General features: G+C 43.1%; 1 protein-coding gene across 6 annotated transcripts in view; it reads right to left on the bottom strand.

The window, feature by feature from the left end:
- Positions 1–3,314: 3,314 nt before the first annotated feature.
- Positions 3,315–22,944, bottom strand: part of LOC109918052 (butyrophilin subfamily 2 member A2-like) — a 28,316-nt gene continuing 8,686 nt past the window's right edge. For 2 of the 6 annotated variants that reach the window (XM_048600723.1, XM_048600726.1), the window contains exons 2-4: positions 11,225–11,295; positions 9,820–10,167; positions 7,732–8,732 (exon numbers count right to left, since the gene is read on the bottom strand). In XM_048600723.1, coding sequence (XP_048456680.1) covers positions 8,335–8,732; positions 9,820–10,167; positions 11,225–11,295 — 817 coding nt within the window. In that variant the 3' untranslated portion in view covers positions 7,732–8,334. Of the gene's footprint in view, positions 4,415–5,412; positions 5,517–7,731; positions 8,733–9,819; positions 10,168–11,224; positions 11,296–20,942; positions 21,086–22,944 lie in introns of those variants that run through there. The other 4 variants (XM_048600724.1, XM_048600728.1, XM_048600725.1 and 1 more) reach the window with 4 other exon arrangements.

The following is a 22,944-nucleotide window of genomic DNA, read 5'->3' as shown; positions in this document are numbered from 1 at the left end:
GCCTAGTGATATTATTGCTTGACTATTAATTTCAGAGACACAGACAATGTTCTGAGGACCTGTGTTTGAATCCTGCCATAGCAGATGCTGGAATTTGAGTAGCAGTCTGAAAAAAATGAGTCGAAGATGTCCAGGATAACATTGCCGATTGTCAGAGGAGGAAAATACCCAGCTGGATCACCAATGTCCTTTAGGGAAGGAGATCTGCCATCCTCACCTGTTGTAGCCTACATATGACTCCAGATCCAGAGCAATGTGGTTGATTCTTAATTACCCAGAGGGCAGTTAAGGTTGGGCAACAAATACTGACGCAGCCAGTAACACCCACGTCCATGGATGAATTTAAAAAAAAACCTTCTTCGGATCAGGAAGCCAATATTGCATCTCATACTTCACCTCATTTCTCTGAACACATGGTTCACAAAAATGAGCAACTGATTCACCATCAGTTTCCCATTACGGAAGGAAGTTCAACTCACTGCATGAAGAAATATTTCCAAATTACATCCTGAAAAGTTCTGGCTCAAAATCTGGGAGGTGCCTGTCTTTTCAGTTGGCACAGATTGCCTCTCTTTAACTGTTCACCCAAATACCTTGATAGCTTCGATGAAATAGCCCTGTAACCTTTTAAGAACCAGAAAATACAACCCCAGTTTATATGTTCTCTCCTTGTAATTTAACATTTGTAATTCAGATATCAGTGTGGTCATGATAACATTCTGCACTCCATCCAAAGCTATAGAATCCTGGCTTCGATATGGTGCCTGGCTCCAAGTCTCTCTGAAGTGTCACCACTTTAGCTTTACATAACTTTGATTCAATTTGGCTCCAAAGTTACTGTTCGTACACTTGCTGACATTAAAATCCCTTTTCCCCAGTTTTGTCCCTTGCCCCAAATACACAAATATTTCTTGTTTATTCAAAGTTTCTATCTCTGTGACTGCCACCACTGTTTGTGTCATCAGCATGATTTGAATTGTAGCTTTCTACATTATCATCTGCCTCCTTTAAAGAATAGGTGAATAGCTGAGGCCTCAACATACATCTCTGTGGGACACTAGTCCCGTCCTATAAATTAGGTTCCCTGTCCGCTCACCCTACTTTCCTCCCAAGGCTCAGCTAACACCTTCACCAGCTGAATGACCTGATGTGGAGGTGCCGGTGCTGGAATTGGGCAAAGTCAGAAGTCACACAACACCAGGTTGGACTATACCCTGGTGTTGTCTGAGCTGAATAACCAGCCAACAATTGCATAAGGTACAACATTAGCCGACAGTCTTTCATAAGACTTATTAGATGCCTGCTAGAAGTCTGTAAATAGAACATTTAAGGGTCAAGTATCTGTCAAGTACCTAACACGAGATCATGCCTGCGCTGTGATATTCTACAGTCACTATCTAAACCTATGAACCGGCTGGTTACACTGTGTGAACAGGGACGGTTTACTTCAGCAGGGAAGCGGCTACAGAAAAGAGAGATCGGAGAATACAACAGGGAGAAAGAACGAGAACTGAATCGCCTCACAGTAAAGAGCAAATAAAACAGTGCAACATTCAAAATGCCCATGAGCATGCAGCAGCCCCACATCATAGGAAGAAATGTGGAACTGACAATCTGCAATGTGCAAATCAGTAGGGATGCACGGTCAAATCAACACAACGTGCAGTAGTGCAGGACAAGTTAAGGATCTTTAGTTATATAAAGTTCATTACGCAAGAAATGCAAATGCACCAAATGCTTATTTACTAGAGAACGAAAAGTACAATCAATAGAACAGACAGAAGTACTAATGGAACAGAACAAGACGACGAATAAAGTTAAAGGAGCTGCAGAATGAGGCTTTAAGGCCAGTAGAGTCAATTGTTTCTATTCCCAACAGTCTAGGAGACAAGGGCACAAGATCATTCAAAAGCATTGCGAATTTTTGGAACTCTCTGCTCCCAGGAGCTGTACTGCTTAGCCACTTAATACCTTCAGATCTGAGATTGACAGTTTGAGAAATTAAGGGAATCGAAAGCGATAGAGATAGTGTGTGACCTCTTATCAAAGAGTGGAGCAGGCGCAAGGAACAAGGGGGGGCCTACTCCTGCTCGTATTTCTCAAGTTTATAATATTAGGATAGTTACAGCAGTGTTTAACATTCCCTGTTCCTCATTTCCAAATGTTGGACTGTTACAGCAGCATGCAAGAATAAAGCCTGCATTTCTGGTACGATGGTCATGATGAACACAAACACAGGGCAATGACTCAGGGATCTTTTGCAATCTGCTCAACATTCCTCCTTCCCACTTCTTCAAACAGAGTAAATCTCAAAGTCCCACACATGATAAGCATCCCGTTTTAAGACTCGCTGTTTTGTATTTCATCGACACAGAGCAGGGTAACCGAGAAATTGTTAATGCAATGTTAATTATATTAATAAAGGGCATGATTTAATTAAGTCCCTAATGCATTGTTAGAGATTGATGCGACACTGGGGTGGTTGGTAGGTGGCAAATATATTTCACCACAGTATTGGGTAAATAAATCTTTTTCTCAGAGAAAAAAAAAATTAGTGTCTAGTTTCGCACTTCACCCAGGTATGAAGTCCAAGAATTATATGTGCTCAATAAGGCAAGCTAATGATACTAGACAAGGCAACAATATCAATATCTTATAAACAAATATATAAAAGAGGATGTGGTGTATTAATAGGTAACTCATCAAAACCAATAGCACTGTGCAAGGTCAGCATGAAAACAACTCATCAGAGCTGCAGTCTCAGGAGGTGGGAGAACTGTGAAAGATGGTGCTTCTGCACTAAGTTATCATTTTGGGCAAAGATACAAGAACTGCGGGAACACCGGGACCGATCCGGGTCTCGCTGTGGGGGCAGTGGCTGTAATAAGGTCTGGAGCTGAGTGGCCCTGGCGGAACCCAAACTGGATGTCATTGAGCAGGTTACTACTGAGCAAGTGCCAAGACACCTCATGGGATCCAGAGTCAATATTGAAGATTGGCAGGGCAGCTCCCTCCTGACTATATGCTACTGTGTCACCACCTTTGCTGGGCTTATCCTGCCTGTGGGACAATAGTGATGGTGTTATCTGAGGCATTAACTTTGCAGGTTTGACAGGGCTGTGCATGTCATCTCCATTTCCAGCCCCTTCTTTGATTCTGACTGGCTCGTCTGGTGTTATTGAAGTCAGTCAGTTTTCTGAGGGCCTGGGGCCTCATGTAAGCCAGACGAGGTGAGGATGGCAGATTTCCTTTACTAACTGGAAGCTGATGAGCCAGATGGACAATTAACAATAGCTTCATAGTCACCAACAGACTTACTATTAATTCCAAATTTATTGATTAAAGTTTCACCATCTGCCAAGGCGAGATTTAAACCCACATTCCCAGAGTATTAATATGCTGCTTGGGATTACTCACCAAAGTGACAATACAACTACATCATGACTCCCTTTGGAGTTAATGTCGGAAGGATTGAAAAACATTCTGGCAGTTGAATGGGGTTAAAATAATTTGTGCAGCCTCAAATAGTCATTAAGAGCAAGAGGCAGCATCTGGAACAGACATTTCGATTACAGTATGTCATTCTAGGGAATGGTAGATCTGCAGCAGAGAACGCTCTAAGATTTTAGGGAGAGAGCACTACAGTGGGATTTGGTCTTATATAGCACATACTAGCTTTTCCTATGTTATAAATCCTTAGCAGCAATTCCCACAGTCCGGAAGGGTGTAGCATTTACAAAATTAAGCACCATGGTTCTTATAAGGCTGGCAAATAAGCTAAGGTTGTTAACGTTGAAGCTCTATCCCAGAGCTCTCCAAGATAACCTAGGCAGAGGAGAATTTACTTCAATGCTTTTAGAATTCTGCAAGTTTAGCTCATGCTCAGTGGAAAGGGAATCACGTTGCATAGAGTCCATGACTTTTCAAAAACCTACATGAACTGAGATAAGTCATACACAGTTTTTAACATGATAAACAGAATGAATGGTAGAGCCTCATATCCTCAACTGGGATGGTAAGGGGAAAGCAGATATTCACGGATTAGTACAAATCACATCATTCTGAGCTGCAGAGCTCCTGATTATAAGTGGTTTGGGTTTGTCAACATCACTGTGGTAAGCATGGTTAATGTTAAAATTTCACACACACACACAGTGCTGAGGCCACACTGTAAAGTGCAAAAATAAGCTCATTTTCTTAAAAAAAAGGCACTAATTTTGCAGAAGAACCGCACTCAGGAAATAGAGAGTGCTGGAATTCTGTTGGCTCCGGCGTCTTCAAGGAAGAAGCAGAACGTGCCCTTGTGTACTGGGCAGAAATAATTTCCTTCCAACCACTGCATCTCATCTTGTGTTCGTACCAGGTATGTCCTTTAAACAAACAGGGTCTTCAGGGACAGTCACACAAGGGAAACCTGTCAATGAAAACAGGGATTAATACCCATTCGACATGCAGTGTCCCAATATGAGAAACCATGATGTGAATTATTCCAGTTATACTAAGTCTATGCTACTATGTCCTTCACAAAACATTCACAATATTTAAGCTGTGGTTTAATGTATACAACATACAGTAAAAGGAATCCATTGGCAACCAGAAACAATGTAAGTTAAAACGCTGTGCTGACTAATCAAGCTCCATCCACAGACCCAACACAGGGCTCAATTCACCAGTTTGATATCCCTCACAGATGTCCCTCCTGAAATACTCCAGGATGCCCAAAGGCAAACACGTAAACCTCGATTTAACTGAGGAACAAGTTTGACATTTGTCAATGAATAAATCAGTATGTTCAGTTTTGGGCTCCACTTCTGAGAAAGGGAGCAGCACAGAGTCATTTCAACGATGCAGGGGCTGAAAGTCTTGAATGTATGGTCAAACCCTGTAATAATTTGAGTTTTGTGGGTGTGGTATTTAAAATGATAACAAGATTCGAGGATGGAAACAGACAGAGGTGATTTTCTCTCAGAGATAGTGGGAACTGGTAGAAACTGCCGACGCTGGAGTGGCTTTGCAGTGGGGTTAAAACTCACTCAGAGATGATGCCAGGTTTGGGGTGTGGTAACTCCAGAACAAGGTGGAGAAAACCATAAAATCTGAGGCAGGCCATTCAGTGCTAACATCAGGAAGTGCTTCCTCACACCAAGGGGAGGGGTGCCTGGACCTCCCTCTAACAAAACGATGTGGATTCTGAGGGGGCCGTGAACTTTTTCAACACTGAACGGCATCGATTTTCTGTTGCTTCAGTGTATCAGGGAATGCAGAACCACTGCAGATAAAATAAATTTGAAATGCAGACTGGTCACAATCTGAATGGTAGAATGCAGTTGAGAGGCTGAATGGCTTCCTCCAGCCGCTATTAACTGACTGCATGTTATAGGACAGCTGACCAGTATGGGTTGAAATACCTACTCTTCTATCTTGTTACCAACTCCAGTAAACTGAAACAGCCAAAATCACAGAAAAGACAATGGTCCCAGCCGTCCCGACTACGATGTTCCAAGGCGATCCTGCAACTGGGAGAAAAAACAAACAGGAGCAGGAAGTTGAAGAAAATATTCCTAATGTTAGTTCAGCATTAATCAGGATCAGCCAGACAGACAGAGTGCAGTTTAACCAGCCAAAGACCATCTTCAACAAGAGACAATCTAACCACCGCATTCAACGGTGTTACAATCACTGAATTCCACTACTATCAATATCCTGGGGGCTTATTATTGACCAGAATCTGAACTGGGCCAGCCATATAAATGCAGTGGCTACAAGATCAGGTCAGAGACTGGGAATCCTGCAGCGAGTGACTCATCTCCTGACTCCCCAGAGCCCATCCACCATCTACAAGGCACAAGACAGCAGTGTGATGAAATCCTCCCCACTTGCCTGGATGGGTGCAGCTCCAAAAACACTCAAGAAGCTTGATACCATCCAGGACAAAGCTGCCCATTTGATTGGCACTGCATCCTCAAGCATCCACTCCCTCCACCACCGACATTCAGTAGCAAGTGTGTACCATCTACAAGATGCACTGCAGAAATTCACCAAAGATGCTCAGACAGCATCTTCCAAACCCACGACCTCTTTCAACTGGAAGGACATGGGCAGCAGAGACATGGGAAAATTATTCCAAAGTCAGGATGTACTGTGGTTTGGAGGGGAACTTGCAGGGGGTAATGTTCCCATGCCTTCAGTGTTGCTGGGCCAAAATGCTGGAATTGGCTCTCTAATGGCATTGGGGGTCTACCTACAGCATGTGGGCTGCAATGGTCCAATACAGCAATTCACCATCACTTTCTCAAAGGCAACTGGGGATGGACAATAAATGCTGACTCAGCCAGTGATGCCCAAGTCACATGAGTAAATAAAAAAACTGAAATAGCTGGAAAAGCTCAGCAGGTCCAGCTGCATCTGTGGAGAGAAAGCAGAATTAACGTTTCGGCTCCGGTGATCATTCTCCGGAACGCAACTGGATGTCTGTTGATTGCTAAATCAGGACTTGCTGCAGTTCCACATTGCCTGGTTGCTCACTAGTTGGTTTCCACGTGAACTGGATGAAGATAAAAAAGTACAATGGGGTTGAATTTGCTCTGGTGCTTTGTACACAGTAGATTCAATGGAAAGCTAGATAAGTTTGGCGACAAGAAAGAGAATTTAATTCATCCTTTGTTTCAATCACCATCTCAAAGAGCTGCCCTCTTCACCTCACTTTACCTTCATTTCCTCACTCCAGCAGCAGCTTTTATTTTAATATTATTGTAATATTTTAAAGCCATATCCAAAACTCTAGGGTCTTAACTCCTCTTATATCCCAACCAGCCATAACCGTCTGCTTGCTGACCTACTTTGACTGCCCGCCTGGCAATATCTTGATTCTGAAATTCTCATCATGGTTTTCAAATCATTCTCTAGACTTCAGCTCTTCCATGTGCCCCCTCCCCAGCACTCCTAATCACTAAACTGTTCCTCTGCTCCAAAACCTTCAAGATCGCTGCACCCTTCCAATTCTCAGACTCTTGTGTATCCCCAGTCATCTTCAGAACTTCATTGGTGACTCTGCCTTTCATCGACCAAGATCTTTCCAGCTTTCCATCCTTCTCAAAGGTGATCTTTAAAACATCACCTGTGGTATGTGAACCTCACGTCTAATCCTTGGCCACTAGAATTTTATTGCAGAAAATCTGCCATAATTCCACATCAGCCGTGGCAGTCTCTGCAACTCTTCGCAGCTACCTTTACTATACGCAGCCTTCCCTCCATCTATGTGCCTTGATATATATATAGGCTACACACACAAAAAAAAAGAAAACCGGACTCCCCCATCAGTCAATAAGTCTTGGAACTGAAACCAGAGTATGGATTGGCATTGGGCTCCCTTTCTGTTCCTTCCTTCCTCCCTCCAGTTTTCATTGTGGTTAAGACAAGTTATGATTGCTGTCAATTACAGGGTGGTTGGAAAAAAAAAATACCAAATTTGAAGACTGCTCATTCCTCACACCAAAAATATTCTTGTTCCCATCACTGACTGCCCAATGCCTGTATAATATACTGACCAATTGTGGCCATACAATAAAATGAATATACAATGTGCTGGCCATTCAGTTGCTCAAGTTAGCTGCGCAATGAAATCTCAGCTGATCTACATATTCAGACTATTCCCCAGGGTTAGAACATAGAAAACGTGGTTCTCGTGGAGCAATGGTAGTGTCCCTCACTCTGAGCCAGGAGACACAGGTTCAAGCCTTACCAGCTCTAGATGTGTAATAACATCTCTGAGCAGGCTGATTAGAAAATATAACAAAGCAGACTCCAGTCAGTGATCTGGTAGTGGGAAAGTTATTTGGTTGTGTGAGATAACACTGCTAGGAATAGGAACAAAAGCAGACCCCAAGGACTCTTCCAGTGCAGTGTTAGTGTCCCTACCTCTGAACTAGGAGACCCAGGGTCAACTCCTACCTGGCCCAGATGTGTATGTAATAACATCACTGAACTGGCAGATTAGAAAATGCACTGCTCCCTGGATTGCTTGCTATCAACATGCTTGCGTCCAAAGTGGATGATGTGACACTGCCTCACATTAAGTAAAACTGAACTCCATCAGAAACATTCAAGTAATCTGACTTTGTAGCCCCATGGCATTCACACACAGTAATTCCTGATTTAGCAAACAACAATTTAAGGCACAGACAGATTTTTAATTTATTAGTAACTTGTTGAAAGATTATGGGGTGTGGGCCTCCTCCTGCTCGGAGTTCTGATGTTTTTAATTGTGGCTTCTTCGTATTGTCAGCAAACTCGGAACATTTCCAGCTCCAACAACAAACAGCAGGTCCTCCTCACTCATAATGGGAACTGACAGGCAATATACAGTCTGTGGCTTGGTGTAGTCTTCACTGCAGTTGCCAGGGGATCCTCACAAGGAGGCAGACACAATTTAAGTATACAATACTCACTCAGAACAACAAAAACAAATGAGACCGCCTCATTCAGGTGCCGGTCCATCATGGTGCAGGTGTAATTGCTGATCGGTCCGTGGTCTAGTCCAATCGTGCTCCTCATGTGGAGAAACCCACCGGTCCCATTGATTGTCTCCGTGTGCGCATACTGTGTCAGTTGCACCCCCAGGCTATTCTCCCAGATCACAGTGGGCTCTGGGAACCATCCCGAGGACTCACATACCAGTTTGGAGAAGCCCTGATCAGTAACATACGAGCGGATGACCGGCTGTGCACCTACAGCTGTGAGGGAAGAGCAAACATCTGTCATGTCTCTTCCATTCCACGTGGGGTACCCAGTACCTGGTAATCATCTCAATTATGGCTCATCCAAGCCCCAGGAGCCCTTTAATACGGCTTCAACACCTCCAAACATTCTCTGCCTGGTCTTAAGCTATTCTGTGGTGAATCTGAGCTCATGTCCCGTCACTTTTTTTTTAATATAAATATCCCTGACGCCATTAGAACCGGCACCACCTTTCAAAGCTCTCAGAATCAACCCTCCGACAGTGCGGCACTCCCTCAGCACTGACCCTCCGACTGTGCGGTGCTCCCTCAGCATAGACACTGGAATGCTTTCTAGATTTTATGCCTAATTCTCCAATTTGAAAGCATGATTATTTGATTCGAATTGATGTTTGCACATTTATATAGTGTCAAGAAGTTGGGTTCTTTGCTACAGTCAAACAGGGGAGAACTGTAATGACATCAATTCCAGGCAGACTTGGAAATCTGTTCTCTTGATTTTTATTTGCTGCTTTGTTATTCTATAAAGCCTCTACTCAGTCAATGTAAGCAAGGTGAGGTTATCATTTTGGACTGGATATGGGTAGATCAGGGTACTTTCTAGTTAGTATGAAGTTCAATACAGTGAATGTCTACACAGACTCGGGGATTCAGGTCCAGAGATCTTTAAAATGTTATAAGCAAGTACAGAAAATGATCAAACAAGCTTATGGAATATTGGCCTTTACAATCTTGAGGACTGGAGTGCAAGGATGTACGATTTATACTGTAGTTATACAAAACCCTGGCTGGTCCCCAGTGGGAGTACTGTGAGCAGATCTGTGCGCCATATCAGGAAGGGTATATAGACCTTGGATGAAGTACAACATTTGTTTACAAGAATGATACCTGGACTTGAGGGGTTATGTTTGAGTGGAGATTACACAAATTAGGCCTTTGATCTGATTGAAGTCTTCAAGATATCAACAGGAAAACTCAGTACAGCACACACTCTCTGGGTTGTTAGGCTGGTGGAGGGTCGGTGTAGCTATAAGGCTCAGTCCAGTGTACCGAATAAATCAGAGGACATTTCACTGGTCTCTACCTCTTACTCCCACAGCAACCATCGTCTCAGTGCTTTGGGATCGTGTGGCAACGGAGAGTCTGTAGATACCCGAGTCAGACAGAGTCACGTTCCTCAATCTCAGCGACACATTCCCTTTTGGAATCTCGTTGTCAAAGACCTTGACTCTGTCTCTGTAGCTGGGCTCTTGCTCCTCCAGGCTGCTGTGGCTCATTGTATAATTGTAGATAACACCCATAGTCTCCATCTTCATCCAACTGAAAGTAATGGCACTGGGTTCATCCACAAAGTGATGGCAGCAGCGGATAACAAGATCTTCTCCAAACTTCACCGTGATCTGATTTTTCACACATTCAATCTTCAAATCACCTGCAAAAGACATGGAACAGGGAATCACTGCACTGTTCTTGCACAGATACTGATAAAGTGTGAGGGAACTGGATTAACATCAGTAGAGATCCTGGTGTTCTGTAGACGTGCAATTTAGACGATCTAATTGATTTGGTAAGTATCCATTACCAGACTCCCTAAGCAGCTACTGTATACAGAATTCAGTCATTGCAGAAAATTCCCAAGACAGCAGAATCATTTTAGGGAGAGCTCAAACATCCTCATGGACTTCAGAGTTTCCGGCTCATGATCGATCAAAATGTACAAGGTTCCTTTGGGAGATAACTTTGGGAATGGTTAGAGACAAAGTTGGGACATAGTTTATATGTTGTACCCTTTCAAGCATGCTATCTACTCAACCCTTTAAAAGCAGCACCTGCTCCATAATGGGGCAGAGAGATCAGGACACAAGAGTTACAGTCATACCGCATTCAAAACAGACCCTTTGGCCCAATGCATCTGTGCTAACCAGACATCCCAATCTGACCTAGTCCCATTTGCCAGCATTTGGCCTATATCCCTCTAAACCCTTCTTGCTCATATATCCATCCAGATGCCTTTTAAGTGTGTTAATTGTACCAGCCTCCACCACTTCCTCTGGCAGCTCATTCCATAGATGCATCACCCACTGCGTGAAAACATTACCCCTCAGGTCCCTTTCAAGTTCTTCCCCTCTCATCGTAAACCTATGCTCTCTAGTTTTGAAAACCCCTACCCTGGGGAAAAAGACCTTGACTTTTACCATATGCATGCCCCTCATGTTTTTAATAGTCCTCTGGGAGGTCACCCCTCAGCCTCCGATGCTCCAGGGAAAACAGCCCCAGTGTATTCAGCTTCTCTGCTCATAGGCCAAACCCTCCACTCCCTGAATGATGGCCACTGGAGAGTGAGCAATTGGTCCTCAAACCTGAGGAACAATCCAAGAAGGAATGAAATGCCCAGGGTTGAGGGGAGGAGAAGGATTGTGGAGTGGCAGACAGACAGACACAGACAATTGTAGCTATAGTCAGATGGACAAACAAAGCCCCACACTCACCATCTGAAAAGCCCTGAGCAGCTGCCAGTTTTATGATGAAAGCAACGAGTGAAACAAAGAGATGACTCATTCTGTTAAAAGAGACAAACAGTTATCAAAACAACAGAAAATATTTGTCCAGAGTCACCATGAAACCAGCATTTCTTCTTCAGCTACAGTGGGAGTTCCATTCTCCATTGGAGGCCTTAACGAGCAGAAAGCTGCAGGAAACACTTCCATTAAATAGATGACAGGAAGACAAATGGTAGAGGAAACTAAATGGACTAATGCCATGTCATAGAGAAAACTAATTTAGTTTTCCATAAAACATTGAAGCACAGTTCACACTGAACTGGGTGTTCTCCTAGCCTCCTGGCCATCTCTATTCTCTACCAGCCTTGATATTTCTCTGCAGCAAGCATTTCCACTTTGCTGTCCCCTCTTTGGAAGGGTTTCTAAATTGCATAAAACCTCCAGAAGTAAGTTTAAGGTGATGTACCATTAGCTCCTCAGCAATAATGAGGGATAGGTAAGGAGTGCCAACTTGTGCCCATGACATCACTGATCCCAAGAGTGAAGAAATTAATCACATTCCATTGTGGCATAGACTAATCCCAGACAGTGACCCACACTAGCTGACAGTACCGGTGTCTGCCCACAATTTGGATGATGTTCAGAATAGCTTGCATAGTTACTAAAAGCAGAGAGCTTTTCCCTTTTCATGTACCAATAAGGTTAATCACACAAGGACTGCGTCTGTGGATATAAGCAATTTGTACTTTCAGAAAGCAAGAGAACATCCAAGCTCATCAGATACATCAGTTCATCATGGTCTGGATAGTGAGTTTACATTTATTTATTAGAAATTACTCATTTCCAGACACCAGTGGTCACCAAACCAAATCTCCAGGTAATCAGCAGCTGACCGTGTTCAGTAACACATGCCCCCATACAAATTAAATGATGTAAAAAGATTCAAAACAAACTCTGAAATCTCATGAAGAAGTCAAACACAATTAAACATCAAACCTTACAATATAAAAAAAAACTGGAACATTAGTAAGTTTTTCCAGAGAAAAGTACTGAAGATCAAGGTATGCAGCACAATAAGTGGGTCAGTGAGAGGCAGACAGAGATAGAGATTGAAAGAGATTGTCAATGGATACAGAGCCTGAATGAGAGTCTGAGACTTCTGCCAGCATTATAAATCATTGACAGGTAAACATCAGAAACAGTACTTGACTTTGTAAATGATGCTCCGGTACAAGGTGCAGAGTCTGGTTCAGTAGTGAGATAAGGAGGCTGGGTCCAGGGAGTGAGACTACAAATGGGGGAAAGATGTGTTTTAACCTTTCAGCAAAGTAACGCATGGACACTATTGTGATGAATACTGTCAACTAAATAAAATTGTGCGGCATTAAAGATTTGTGTTTCTGTACTGTCACATCTCACAAACTGAATTACGTAGAATCGTACAGCATGGAAACAGACCGTTCAGTCCAAGCCGACCATAACCCCAAACTAAACTAGTCCCCACCTGCCTGCACCTGCCTCTTATCCCTCCATTTCTTATTCATGTACTTATCCAAATATCTTTTAAGCATTGTAGCTGTATACGCATCCACCACTTGCTCTGGAAGTTCATTCCACACACGAACTACCCTCTGTGTAAAAAGGTTGCCCTTCGTGTCCTTTGTAAATCTCTCTCCTTTCACCTTAAATCTATGCTTGCTGGTCTTGAAATCCCTTTTCATTGAGCTCTGACTTTATCAGTCCATGGAGAACATCTTTTATTGTGATCGCTTTTTGAACATAGAAGTGAGTGACAGATTTAACTTTTGTTGCTACCTTATGTCTGTTTCATATGGTGTTTAGGAAATGAATGCTTTCCCTGTAAGGTGTCGCTGGACGTTTGATGGAGCGATGATAATTATGGAGTGTATTGTTGAATTCTTCTAACTCATCTTCCATGTGAGGTTACATACTTTATACACCAAGTACAGTGTGGTCATTTGGTAGTACAGACTGATGTATTGTGTTAAAAACAAAAGACAGACATTTTGTTGAAACTTTCCTTCTAGTGCTCATCAGGCCAATTCACAAGAATGTTTACACTATGAAAGGAGAGTGCTGCTAGGTGAATGATTGACTCAGTCCACAATCCAACCTGTCTCATTATCAGTTAATCATTAACTATTTCATTATTAGCCAAGACATTTCACTTCATAACCGAACATCTTTTGCAATGATAAAAATATTGTCTTCCCTGGTGTATCTGGCATTTACCAGCCAATGATTCATAATAATGAACATTCACCAGCCTCAATGTTAGCTGTGTTTTTCTCTCTCCAGATGCTGCCAGACCCACTGAGATTCTCCAGCAATTTTGGTTTTTGTTTCAGATCTCCAGCATCCGCAGTTCTTTATTTCATCTCAGACTGGTGCTCGGGTTCAACACCAATCCCACATGTACGCACACCCCCAATCTCACCTTCCAATCTCTCTCTCTCTCTCTCTCTGACCCACTCATTCTGCCATTTACCTCACATCTTGTGGGTGACACGATCATCACAAATATATAAACTATGGGCAGAGATAGCCCCTTTGATCCTTCAAAGTCCCATCTCCATTCATTAAGCTCCTGGCTGAATTAGTGTACTGAATTACACATTCCTTCCGTCCCCGATTAATCTTTGATCGCTTGCCAAACAAGAATCCATCTACCTCCACCTTAAAAATGCTAACTGGTGCACAACTTTGACCAGATTCAACCAACCAGCTCTCTTCTCTCATTCAGCATAATTTCCCATTACTTTGGTATTGTTGTGAATTGTCCTGATGGGAAGATAAAGGTGCAGAGTCTGGTCCAGTATGGAGATAAAGAGGCTGGGTCCAAGGAGAGAGACTACAAATGGGGGGGAAAAGAGGGTTTTTAACCTTTCAGCAAAGTAACGCATGGACACTATTGTAATTAATATTGGTCAACTTTAATAAAACGTGTCCACTTACTTAATTTGGGTATTGCTGAAAAAAGAGTTACACAAGGCTACATCACTGATCAATAAATCAGTGCAAATGTAAAACAAGCTTCTGAAATCTAAAAAAAAGTCCCTGAAAATGAAAAAGTGGTCTTCAAAAACCATCTCAAAAGGCACTAAAAACACGAAATTTGACCCCTGTATGTCTATGCAATCAAAATCTATTGGTCTCAGTTTTGGAATACCTAATTGACCCCAGCCAAAAAGACTAGTTGCAGTAATGAGTTCTAGGTTCCAATTGCCCTTTGTGTGAAAGCATATGTCCCTGGACTGCTGAAATTGTAATTTTAATTTTCTCTTGACAAATGGAATTCATCGGATCGGATAGAAACAAGAGTGAAAATGGAATGTTACAAATACTCCACTCACTAATGGTTTCCCTGGAGCACCAACAATAGGGGGAAAAAAAAGAGGATGGTTTGTGTTGCAGTGCTCAACTCTGTTAAACATTGTCTGGAGTTCCTCAGGAGCCTTCACTCTAGCATGGCAGTCCCTGGTTTATCTGCTGCACAAGATGACAGTGGCTGAGAAGGCACACTGACATTTGTTTTTTCAGTCAGCAGATCTTTACATTGGAAGAGGTGAGCAGCAATGCTCTTCTAAACCGTCAACCCGCAAAAAGGTCACAGCCAGCAGCAAACGTCTCCCAGTTTCTCAATGTTCAACATCTTCATATCTCACTTGCACTTGTCCTTACAGGACCCAATGGCTAGCTCACTGAACAGAAGGTCTTGGGATGGACAATGGCCATGTGCCTAATGAATCACCATTCATTAAACCCTGGTTGGGGGAACGGGGTGGGGGCAAGGGGGCAGGAAAGTGCAATTGCAAGATCAACCCACGAGAACAAAAGGCACTGAAGCAGGAGCACATTATGTTAGTTTGGCAACTACTGTCCACTCAGCATTCCTTAGCAGGAGAGGTTCACCAGCTCAGAGATTCTGGAGCATGTGATGCAAAAAATCAATTAAACTGCACAGGCATCTCACAAAAGGCACTGGTAATAAAATCTCATTTTAAATAAAACCCATCAGTATGAAATACAAACACTATCTTGCACCTTTGATAATATGTAATAGACAGTAGATGCCATATTTCAAAAAAAAACTAATTCCCATCAAAAGCTAATGTGTATACTCACAAAATGTGTGGTTTAAAGACTAAATCTGGAGTCATGATGGAGGTGCCGGTGTTGGACTGGGGTGGGCTCGCACACTCAATTATCTCGTACACCAGTTCTACAGCAGACACCGCAAGCTTGAAATCAAGATAGAGTCCATATTCTCAGCTTACGCTCAGGATATGGTGGGCCAGCTATGAGGCACTGCTGAGCAGACAAGGCAACGGAGCTACATCGCCTACATGCACACCAAGAGCAAGCAGTTGGAGAAACTTGGCATCACCACCAGCAGTAGTCAAACCTCTCCTAGTACCACAGTTGAAACCCGTACCACCACAGAGAAATCCATCATTAACCTGTCTGACCAAACCCTTTAACCCGGAAAAACAGAAGTTCTCAGCCGAGGGCTCAACTTCTGTCCCACTATCAAAATGACTCCATTGGTCTCGCAACAGACAGCGAGAAAATAATCAAATGAATGAGGCTCCAGGAAATCTTCCACGATCCAAGATTTCAGCAGCAAACCCAATGAGACAACCAACGAACTGGGACAGTTGACAGAGAGATCCGTGGTGCAACAACCAAAGAGAAAGAGTCGAATTGGACCCCTCCAGAAGGCCACTGCCCTAGACTCAACATGTATCCTCAAGTCGTCAGGAGATGCGTTAGCACCAGATTATTAAGCCGCGCTCACAAAAGGTAGCGCAGAATGTCACCCAAGTACAATGCAACGCCATCCATGCTCTGAAGTCCAATTGCAACATAGTCATCAAACCAGCAGAGGAGGAGCCATTGTCATACTAATTAAAATGGACTATGGCAAAGAAGGGTACAGACCACTCAACAACCAGGAACATTACAGAAAACTACCAGTGGATCTGACCAAAAGAACACACCCATCAACTCAGCAGACTGATCAAGACCTTTGATCCAGACCTTCAGAGAATCCTATGCACTCTCATCCTACCTAATTCTCACATAGGAGACTTCTACTGCCTTCCGAAGATACACAAAACCAACACACCTGAACATCCCATCATATCAGGCAATGGGACCCTGTGTGACAACCTCTCTAGCTATGTCGAGGGCATTTTGAAAACCATTGTGCAAGGAACCCCCAGGTTCTGTCGCAACGCTACAGATTTCTTACAGAAACTTCAGCACCCATGGACCAATCGAACCAGGAACATTCCTCATTACAATGGGTGCTTCGGCACTCTACACCAGCATTCCCCTTGATGTTGGCATCATTACAACAGCGTCAGTATTCAATACCAACAACTGCCAATTTCCAGACCCCATCCTACAACTCATCCACTTCATCCTCGACCACAACGTCTTCATCTTCGACAACCAGTTCTTCATCCAGACACACAGAACAGCCATGGGGCCCAAAGTTGTATCCCAATATACCAACATTTTCATGCACAAGTTCAAGCAAGACTTCTTTGCCGCACAGGACCTTCAAATAATGCTGTACACCAGATACAATCGACAAAATTTTCTTCCTCTGGGCTTGTGACGAGGAATCACTGAAACAACTATATAGTGACATCAACAAGTTTCATCCCAGAATCTGACTTACCACGGACTACCCTTCAGAATCAGTCCATTCTTGGGCACATGCATCTCCAAAGATGGACACCTCAGTACTTCACTCTACCGCAAGCCCAAGGATAACCTCACGATGCTGCACTTCTCTTCATCCAACCTAAACATATTAAAACAACCATCCCCTACGGACAAGCCCTATGCACACACACATCTGTTCGGATGAGGAGGAACACGGCGGGCACCCAAAAAGGTGCTGAAAGACAGCCTCTTAAGAACTGGATACGATGCTCTACTCATTGATCATCGTGGTTTTTCGCTGTGGCATGTCGGAACTGATGACCTCCTCAGAAGACAGACAAAGAACATGACTGATACAGTACCCTTCGTTGTCCAGTACTTCCCTGGAGTGGACAGACTACACCATGGGTTCCTCACAGCCTTCAACTGGACACAGAATTCAGGAGCAAAAGATTAAAGGGTCATAGAGCTGATGCAGTATTGAACAAACCTAATTTGGCTGTTAGATCTTTAATCAGTTAGAAAGGATTAATATTCAAATTCCTGAATTTATTTCAAGTCACTGCCCCAAAATGACTAAAGGTTTTATTAGTTCACAGGTCAGACAATGCAGTTTAGGTGTGGGACTTTGTTTAGAATCTGGCTATGCATTAACTTGGAGTCAGACTGGTTTTATTTCCAAAGTAGGAATTTATAAAATGCCCCATTGACTGACGGTCTACAAATGGTGTGCTTTTTGAACAAAAAAAAGAACAGAATGTTTTTGCAATTACAAATCTGCAAATGCACATTCACCCCATAGATGTGTGTGTGTGAGTGTGCGACAGACAGAAAGAGAAATAGTATGGTGGGGGGGGTGGAGAGAGACAGTGTGCGCACTTGAGAGAGAGTGTGTGTCTGGATGTGTGTGTGTGTATGAGAGAGGATCTGTGTGAATGTGTGAGTATGCATGTGAGAGTGTGTTTGTGTGAGAGAGTGTACAGTGTGGTGGGGTCACCTGTAGTCCAACATGAACCCAAGATCACGTTTGAGGCTGTCCTCATGGGTACCAAATTTGGCTACCAGCCTCTGCTCAGTGACTATGTGTATCCCAAAGTCCGCCTTGGAGGACATTTTCCTGAAGATCCGAGGACAAATGTCCTTGACCACTGAAGTGTTCCCCAACTGGGAGGGAATGTCCCTGTCTGGCAATTGTTGTGTGGTATCCATTCATCCATTGTCATAACGTCTGCGTAGTTTCATCAATATACCATACCTCGGGGCATCCTTGTCTGCAACGACACTGGCCACGTCACATGAGTATCTGCCATGCATGTGGTAGGTGGTGTTCCCATGTGTGATGTCAATGATCTGACATATCTTTCAGACGCCGCCATGACAGGGTAGTATGATGTTTTGGTCAATGTTGTCCTGAAGGTTGGGTAGTTTGCTGCAAACAATAATCGGTTTAAGGTTTGGTGGTTGTTTGAAGGCAAGAAGTGGAGGCATAGGGCAGATCTTGGCGAGGTGCTCATCATCATCAATAATGTGTTGAAGGCTGCAAAGAACATGGTGTAGTTTCTCCACTCCCTGGAAGTACTGGACGACGAAGGGTATCCTATCGGTCATAAGCCCGGTCTGTCTTCTGTGGAGATCATTACAGTTTTTCATTATGGCATGTCGGAACTGGCAATCGATGAGTTGAGCATCGTATCCCGTCCTTTAGTACCTTCAGGTGTCCTCTGCATCCAAACAGGACCAAGTACCCGGGTTCGATTCCAGCCTCGGGTGATTGTCTGTGTGGAGTTTACATGTTCTCCCTGTGTCTATGTGGATTTCCTCCCACAGTCCAAATATGTGCAGGTTAGATGGATTTGCCATGGTAAATGCAGGGTTACCAGGATAGGGTAGGGGACTGGATTTGGGTGGGCTGCTCTGAGGGTCAGTGCAGGCTGTTGGGATTCTCTCTCACCATTGTAGAGTTGCTCATGTACAACTGAATGACCTTTCCATCAATAATATTTATTTGGGAACTATAAAAATGAGACGAAGCAGGGTAGTTCAGATTTCACAACTGGTCATCACAAATTGGTACAAGCAGCCTAACTCTCTAGAAGGACAAGAGCAACAGATACACCCCCTGCAAGTTCTCCTCTGAGCCACTCACCATTCTGACTTGGAAGTACATCACCATTCCTTCACTGCTGCTGGGTGAAACTCCTGGAATTCCCTTCCTAAGGGCATTTTTGGTCTATCTACAGCACAAACTGCAGTGGTTCAAGATTTTCTGAAGAAGGGTCCCGACCCGAAACGTCAGCTTTCCTGCTCCTCTGATGCTGCCTGGCCTGCTGTATTCCTCCAGCTCCACGCTGTGAGCTCTGACTCCAGCATCAGAAGTTCTTACTATCTATGGCTCAAGATTTTTGATTTGATTTGATTTATTGTTGGCACATGTACCTAGGTGCAGTGAAAAATTAGTGTTTCGCGTGCAGTTCAGGCAAATCATTCCATACAAAGTTCATAGAATGATAGAGAAGGTGCACAAAAAGCAAGATCAACATTAGATTTGAAATTTGAGAGGTCCATTCAGAAGTCTAATAACTGCGGGTAAAAAGCTGTTCCTGAACCTGTTGGTACATGTGTTTAAGCTTTTGTAATTTCTGCCTGACTGAAGAGGTTGGAACAGATTATGACCAGCGTGGGAAGGGTGTTTGTTGATGGTGGCTGCTTTCCCGAGGCAGCAAGAAGTGTAGATAGAGAGCATTTGGCCCATCATATCCATATACATGTATTCTGCATTCTGTTCTATTACACTGATGTACTTACGTAAGGTATGATTTGTCTGGATAGCACGGAAAACAATACATTTCACTCTATCTCAGTAGATGTGACAGTAATAAATCAAAATTAGTGATGCCACATCCTGAGGGTGAATTAGAAAAAGGCAACCATACCTTGTTAGCCACCAAGAACTTAGGAACTGGAGTAGGCCATTCAGCCCATCGAGCCTGCCTCCTCTTCAATACGATCATGCTTACTTATCACCTCAATGACACTTTCTTGCACTGTTCCCATATCACTTGGTGTCGCTTGGTGTCATTAGTCTCCAGAAATCTATCAATCTCTGTATTGAACCGGATTTAACTTCCATGGCTTTCTGGGGTAGGGAATTCCAAAGATTCACCACTGTCCAAGAGAAGAAATTCCTTCTTTTCCTCACTGTCTTAAAATGAGATACCCTTATCCTGAGGTTCCATCCCCTGATTCTAGAACCACCAGCCAGTAGATACATCCCTTCTGGATTCGCTGGAGAAGAGTTCAAATTCTTGAAACATGTCAAAGCTGTTTCTTTGAACTGACAGTCACATATTGCCAAGACCAAATTGTACAGATTAATGACACAAAAACCTTTGGGCTTTAAATGAAAACAACCCAAGTCAGAAAAAGAAACTCCCAGATATTTTACCAATGAACTGGACTTAAAGCACCTGAAAATAAAATCATAAGTTTTGACATAATCATTGCTCAAATCCTCAAGCATAGCTGAACACTCGCCAAACAAAACAACCTATTCAGAGCACAGTAAAATGCACATGCAGTCCTAAGAGATTAACCTGTAAATCTCCTGGTACTTGTGTGACATGTCAGCAAATTTTTAAAGTGCTAAAACATACTCCTTAAACAATTCCATTATTGTTGTACTGCCAGGATGCTGGAAGGTAAACTAAAGAGACCTCCGGCTCTTTTGTCTAGCAATTTCAGTTCTCTTGAAACACCAGTCAAGAACGAACAAGCGTCATCGGACCTTCCTCCCTTGCCTCTAACCTCCGGTGTAATAGCAAGACTGGTCTAAGGAAACTGTAAACATTAACCTCCAAAACACTAAGATAATACCACAGATCACACTTGCCTAACCACACCACAGTAACCCACCATATGTACAGTGTTGTTTTATTAGATGCATCTCAGTGTGACTGGGGAAGAACAAAACAAAAAACTGTCTCAATAACATTCCTTTTTCCCCACTCACCCAACAGGTTCAGGTTTAATCTTGGCTGTTTGGCTCCTTTTTGAAAAGGAGCTTTATTCATTGGAGATGGAAATGTTTTGAAAAAAAATTACTCCAGAGAACTACGCTGTTTTCAAGCTACTTGGTTCACAGGTTGGCTTCATCTAGGAAGTGCAAAAGTCAAAGTTAGTACAAGAGATAACAACACCCTTGGTAAATTTCACCAGCAAGGAACTGAGAGGTTTGGGGTCGAAACATCCCAGGGTTGACACTTGCTGAGTTACCCGATTACATACAGTGTAGTGATTGAAGAGAATAGAAACAAGACAAAGCAATGCATCATGTTTATATCCTTAGTGATCAGGGCAAAATTTCACAATGTTTAAAACTGGCCTCTTGCCGTCCCCTCATTCCCATGGGCAGGAACTCATGATCTTGAGTAGACTCCATCCTCAAGTCAAGGGACGACGATTGCCTTCACTCCACTATTGGCAGCCATGCCCTCAGATGCCTCAATCCTAAATTCTCACATTCCCGCCGCTTAAAACTGCTCCTTAATCTGACCTCTTGTCCTCAGTTTTTGGTCACCTGTCCTGCTTTGTCCTTTTGTAATTTGGTGTTAAATCTTGATGGATAAAGCAGCTTGCAGTATTTCACAATGTTAATGATTACAAATAAATGCAAAATGTTGTGCACAAATCCAATTTGGTTTAAATAATGAGACGCTGGAACTTTTTCCCCCCGGAGCATAGAAGGGGGCAGGGTGACCTTGTAGAGTCTTAAGATTAACAGCTGAGGTCTTTTCTCAAGGGTAGGGGAGTCCAAAAATAGAGGACATAGGTTTACAGGAGATGGGAAAGATTTAGAATGAAACTGAGGGGCAACTTTTTCACAGAGGGTGGTGCATGTATGGGCTGACACAGGGAATGGGAGAGACAGGTACAATTACAACACTTAAAAGACATTTGGACAGGTATTTGGATAGGAAAGGGTTATGGGCCAAGTGCAGGTAGTAAACCTGGTCAGCATGGACAAGTTAGGCCAAGGGCCTGTTTCTGTGCTGTAGGACGCAAAAGGAGAGAAAAAAAAAGAGCCTCAGTTGTCCCTTCTTCTATGGCACTAAATAAAGATTACATGAGGCAGACACAGCAACATCACAACACAGGAGGATTTTATTCAGTCTATAGAACCATGCTGGCTCTCTGTAGATGGGTCTCAATAGTCATTTAACCCGAAACCATCAAGTTTATTTCCCAAAAGAAGCCACTTTATTTTTGGTAGTAATCTGACTAAATCCAGGTCCTCTGCTCATTCCTCTACATCTCACAGTCTTACGCTTTCCTCATCAGTTGCTCATAGGAGTTTTGAGGAAGTATCACTCGACCCGAAACTTTAACTCTGATTTCTCTCCACAGATGCTGCCAGAACTGCTGAGCTGTTCCAACAATCTCTATTTTGGCTCATAGGAGTCTTGCATTTTCAATTCCAAGTTGTCTAATATCATCATTCTCTTTCTTCGTCATTGTCTACATTCAACTAATCTCATTTCAATCACATCCTTCAGCAAGCTGTCATGGTTTAGAATGTAGCAATCCAGCCTTAATGCCTCTTCATGATATTCACCAACAATCTTCCCTCCTCCATCATCTAGGCATGTTCTTCATGGTTCTGGTGCTCTCTCCAACTAACCTGCTCCATCCTTTTCCACAATCAATTTCACAACTTCCTATTCTTTGGATATCCCCCTTTCTCAAAGTCCATATTTCAGGTCTATACAAGAAGTAACTCCAAATCATGGTCTTGGTCATTCTTTTCTTAACAACTCTGCACACAGATGTAATGCATGATTCTTTATGCTTAGAGATTGCAGAATTTACTGTGTGATTCCACAATGATTCCTTAACGGCAAAGACTGACTGTTGACAAGACGCCCTCCAAAAATTTGTGGTTCAGTTTTGACCATAGACCTTCATTTCTGAAGAACAGTCATACCAGACTCAAAATGTTCATTCTGTTTCTATCT

This window comes from Rhincodon typus, chromosome 9 (assembly GCF_021869965.1).
Source record: "Rhincodon typus isolate 14 chromosome 9, sRhiTyp1.1, whole genome shotgun sequence".
NCBI classification, from domain to species: domain Eukaryota; kingdom Metazoa; phylum Chordata; class Chondrichthyes; order Orectolobiformes; family Rhincodontidae; genus Rhincodon; species Rhincodon typus.
This window is presented reverse-complemented; position numbering and strand designations above follow the sequence as displayed.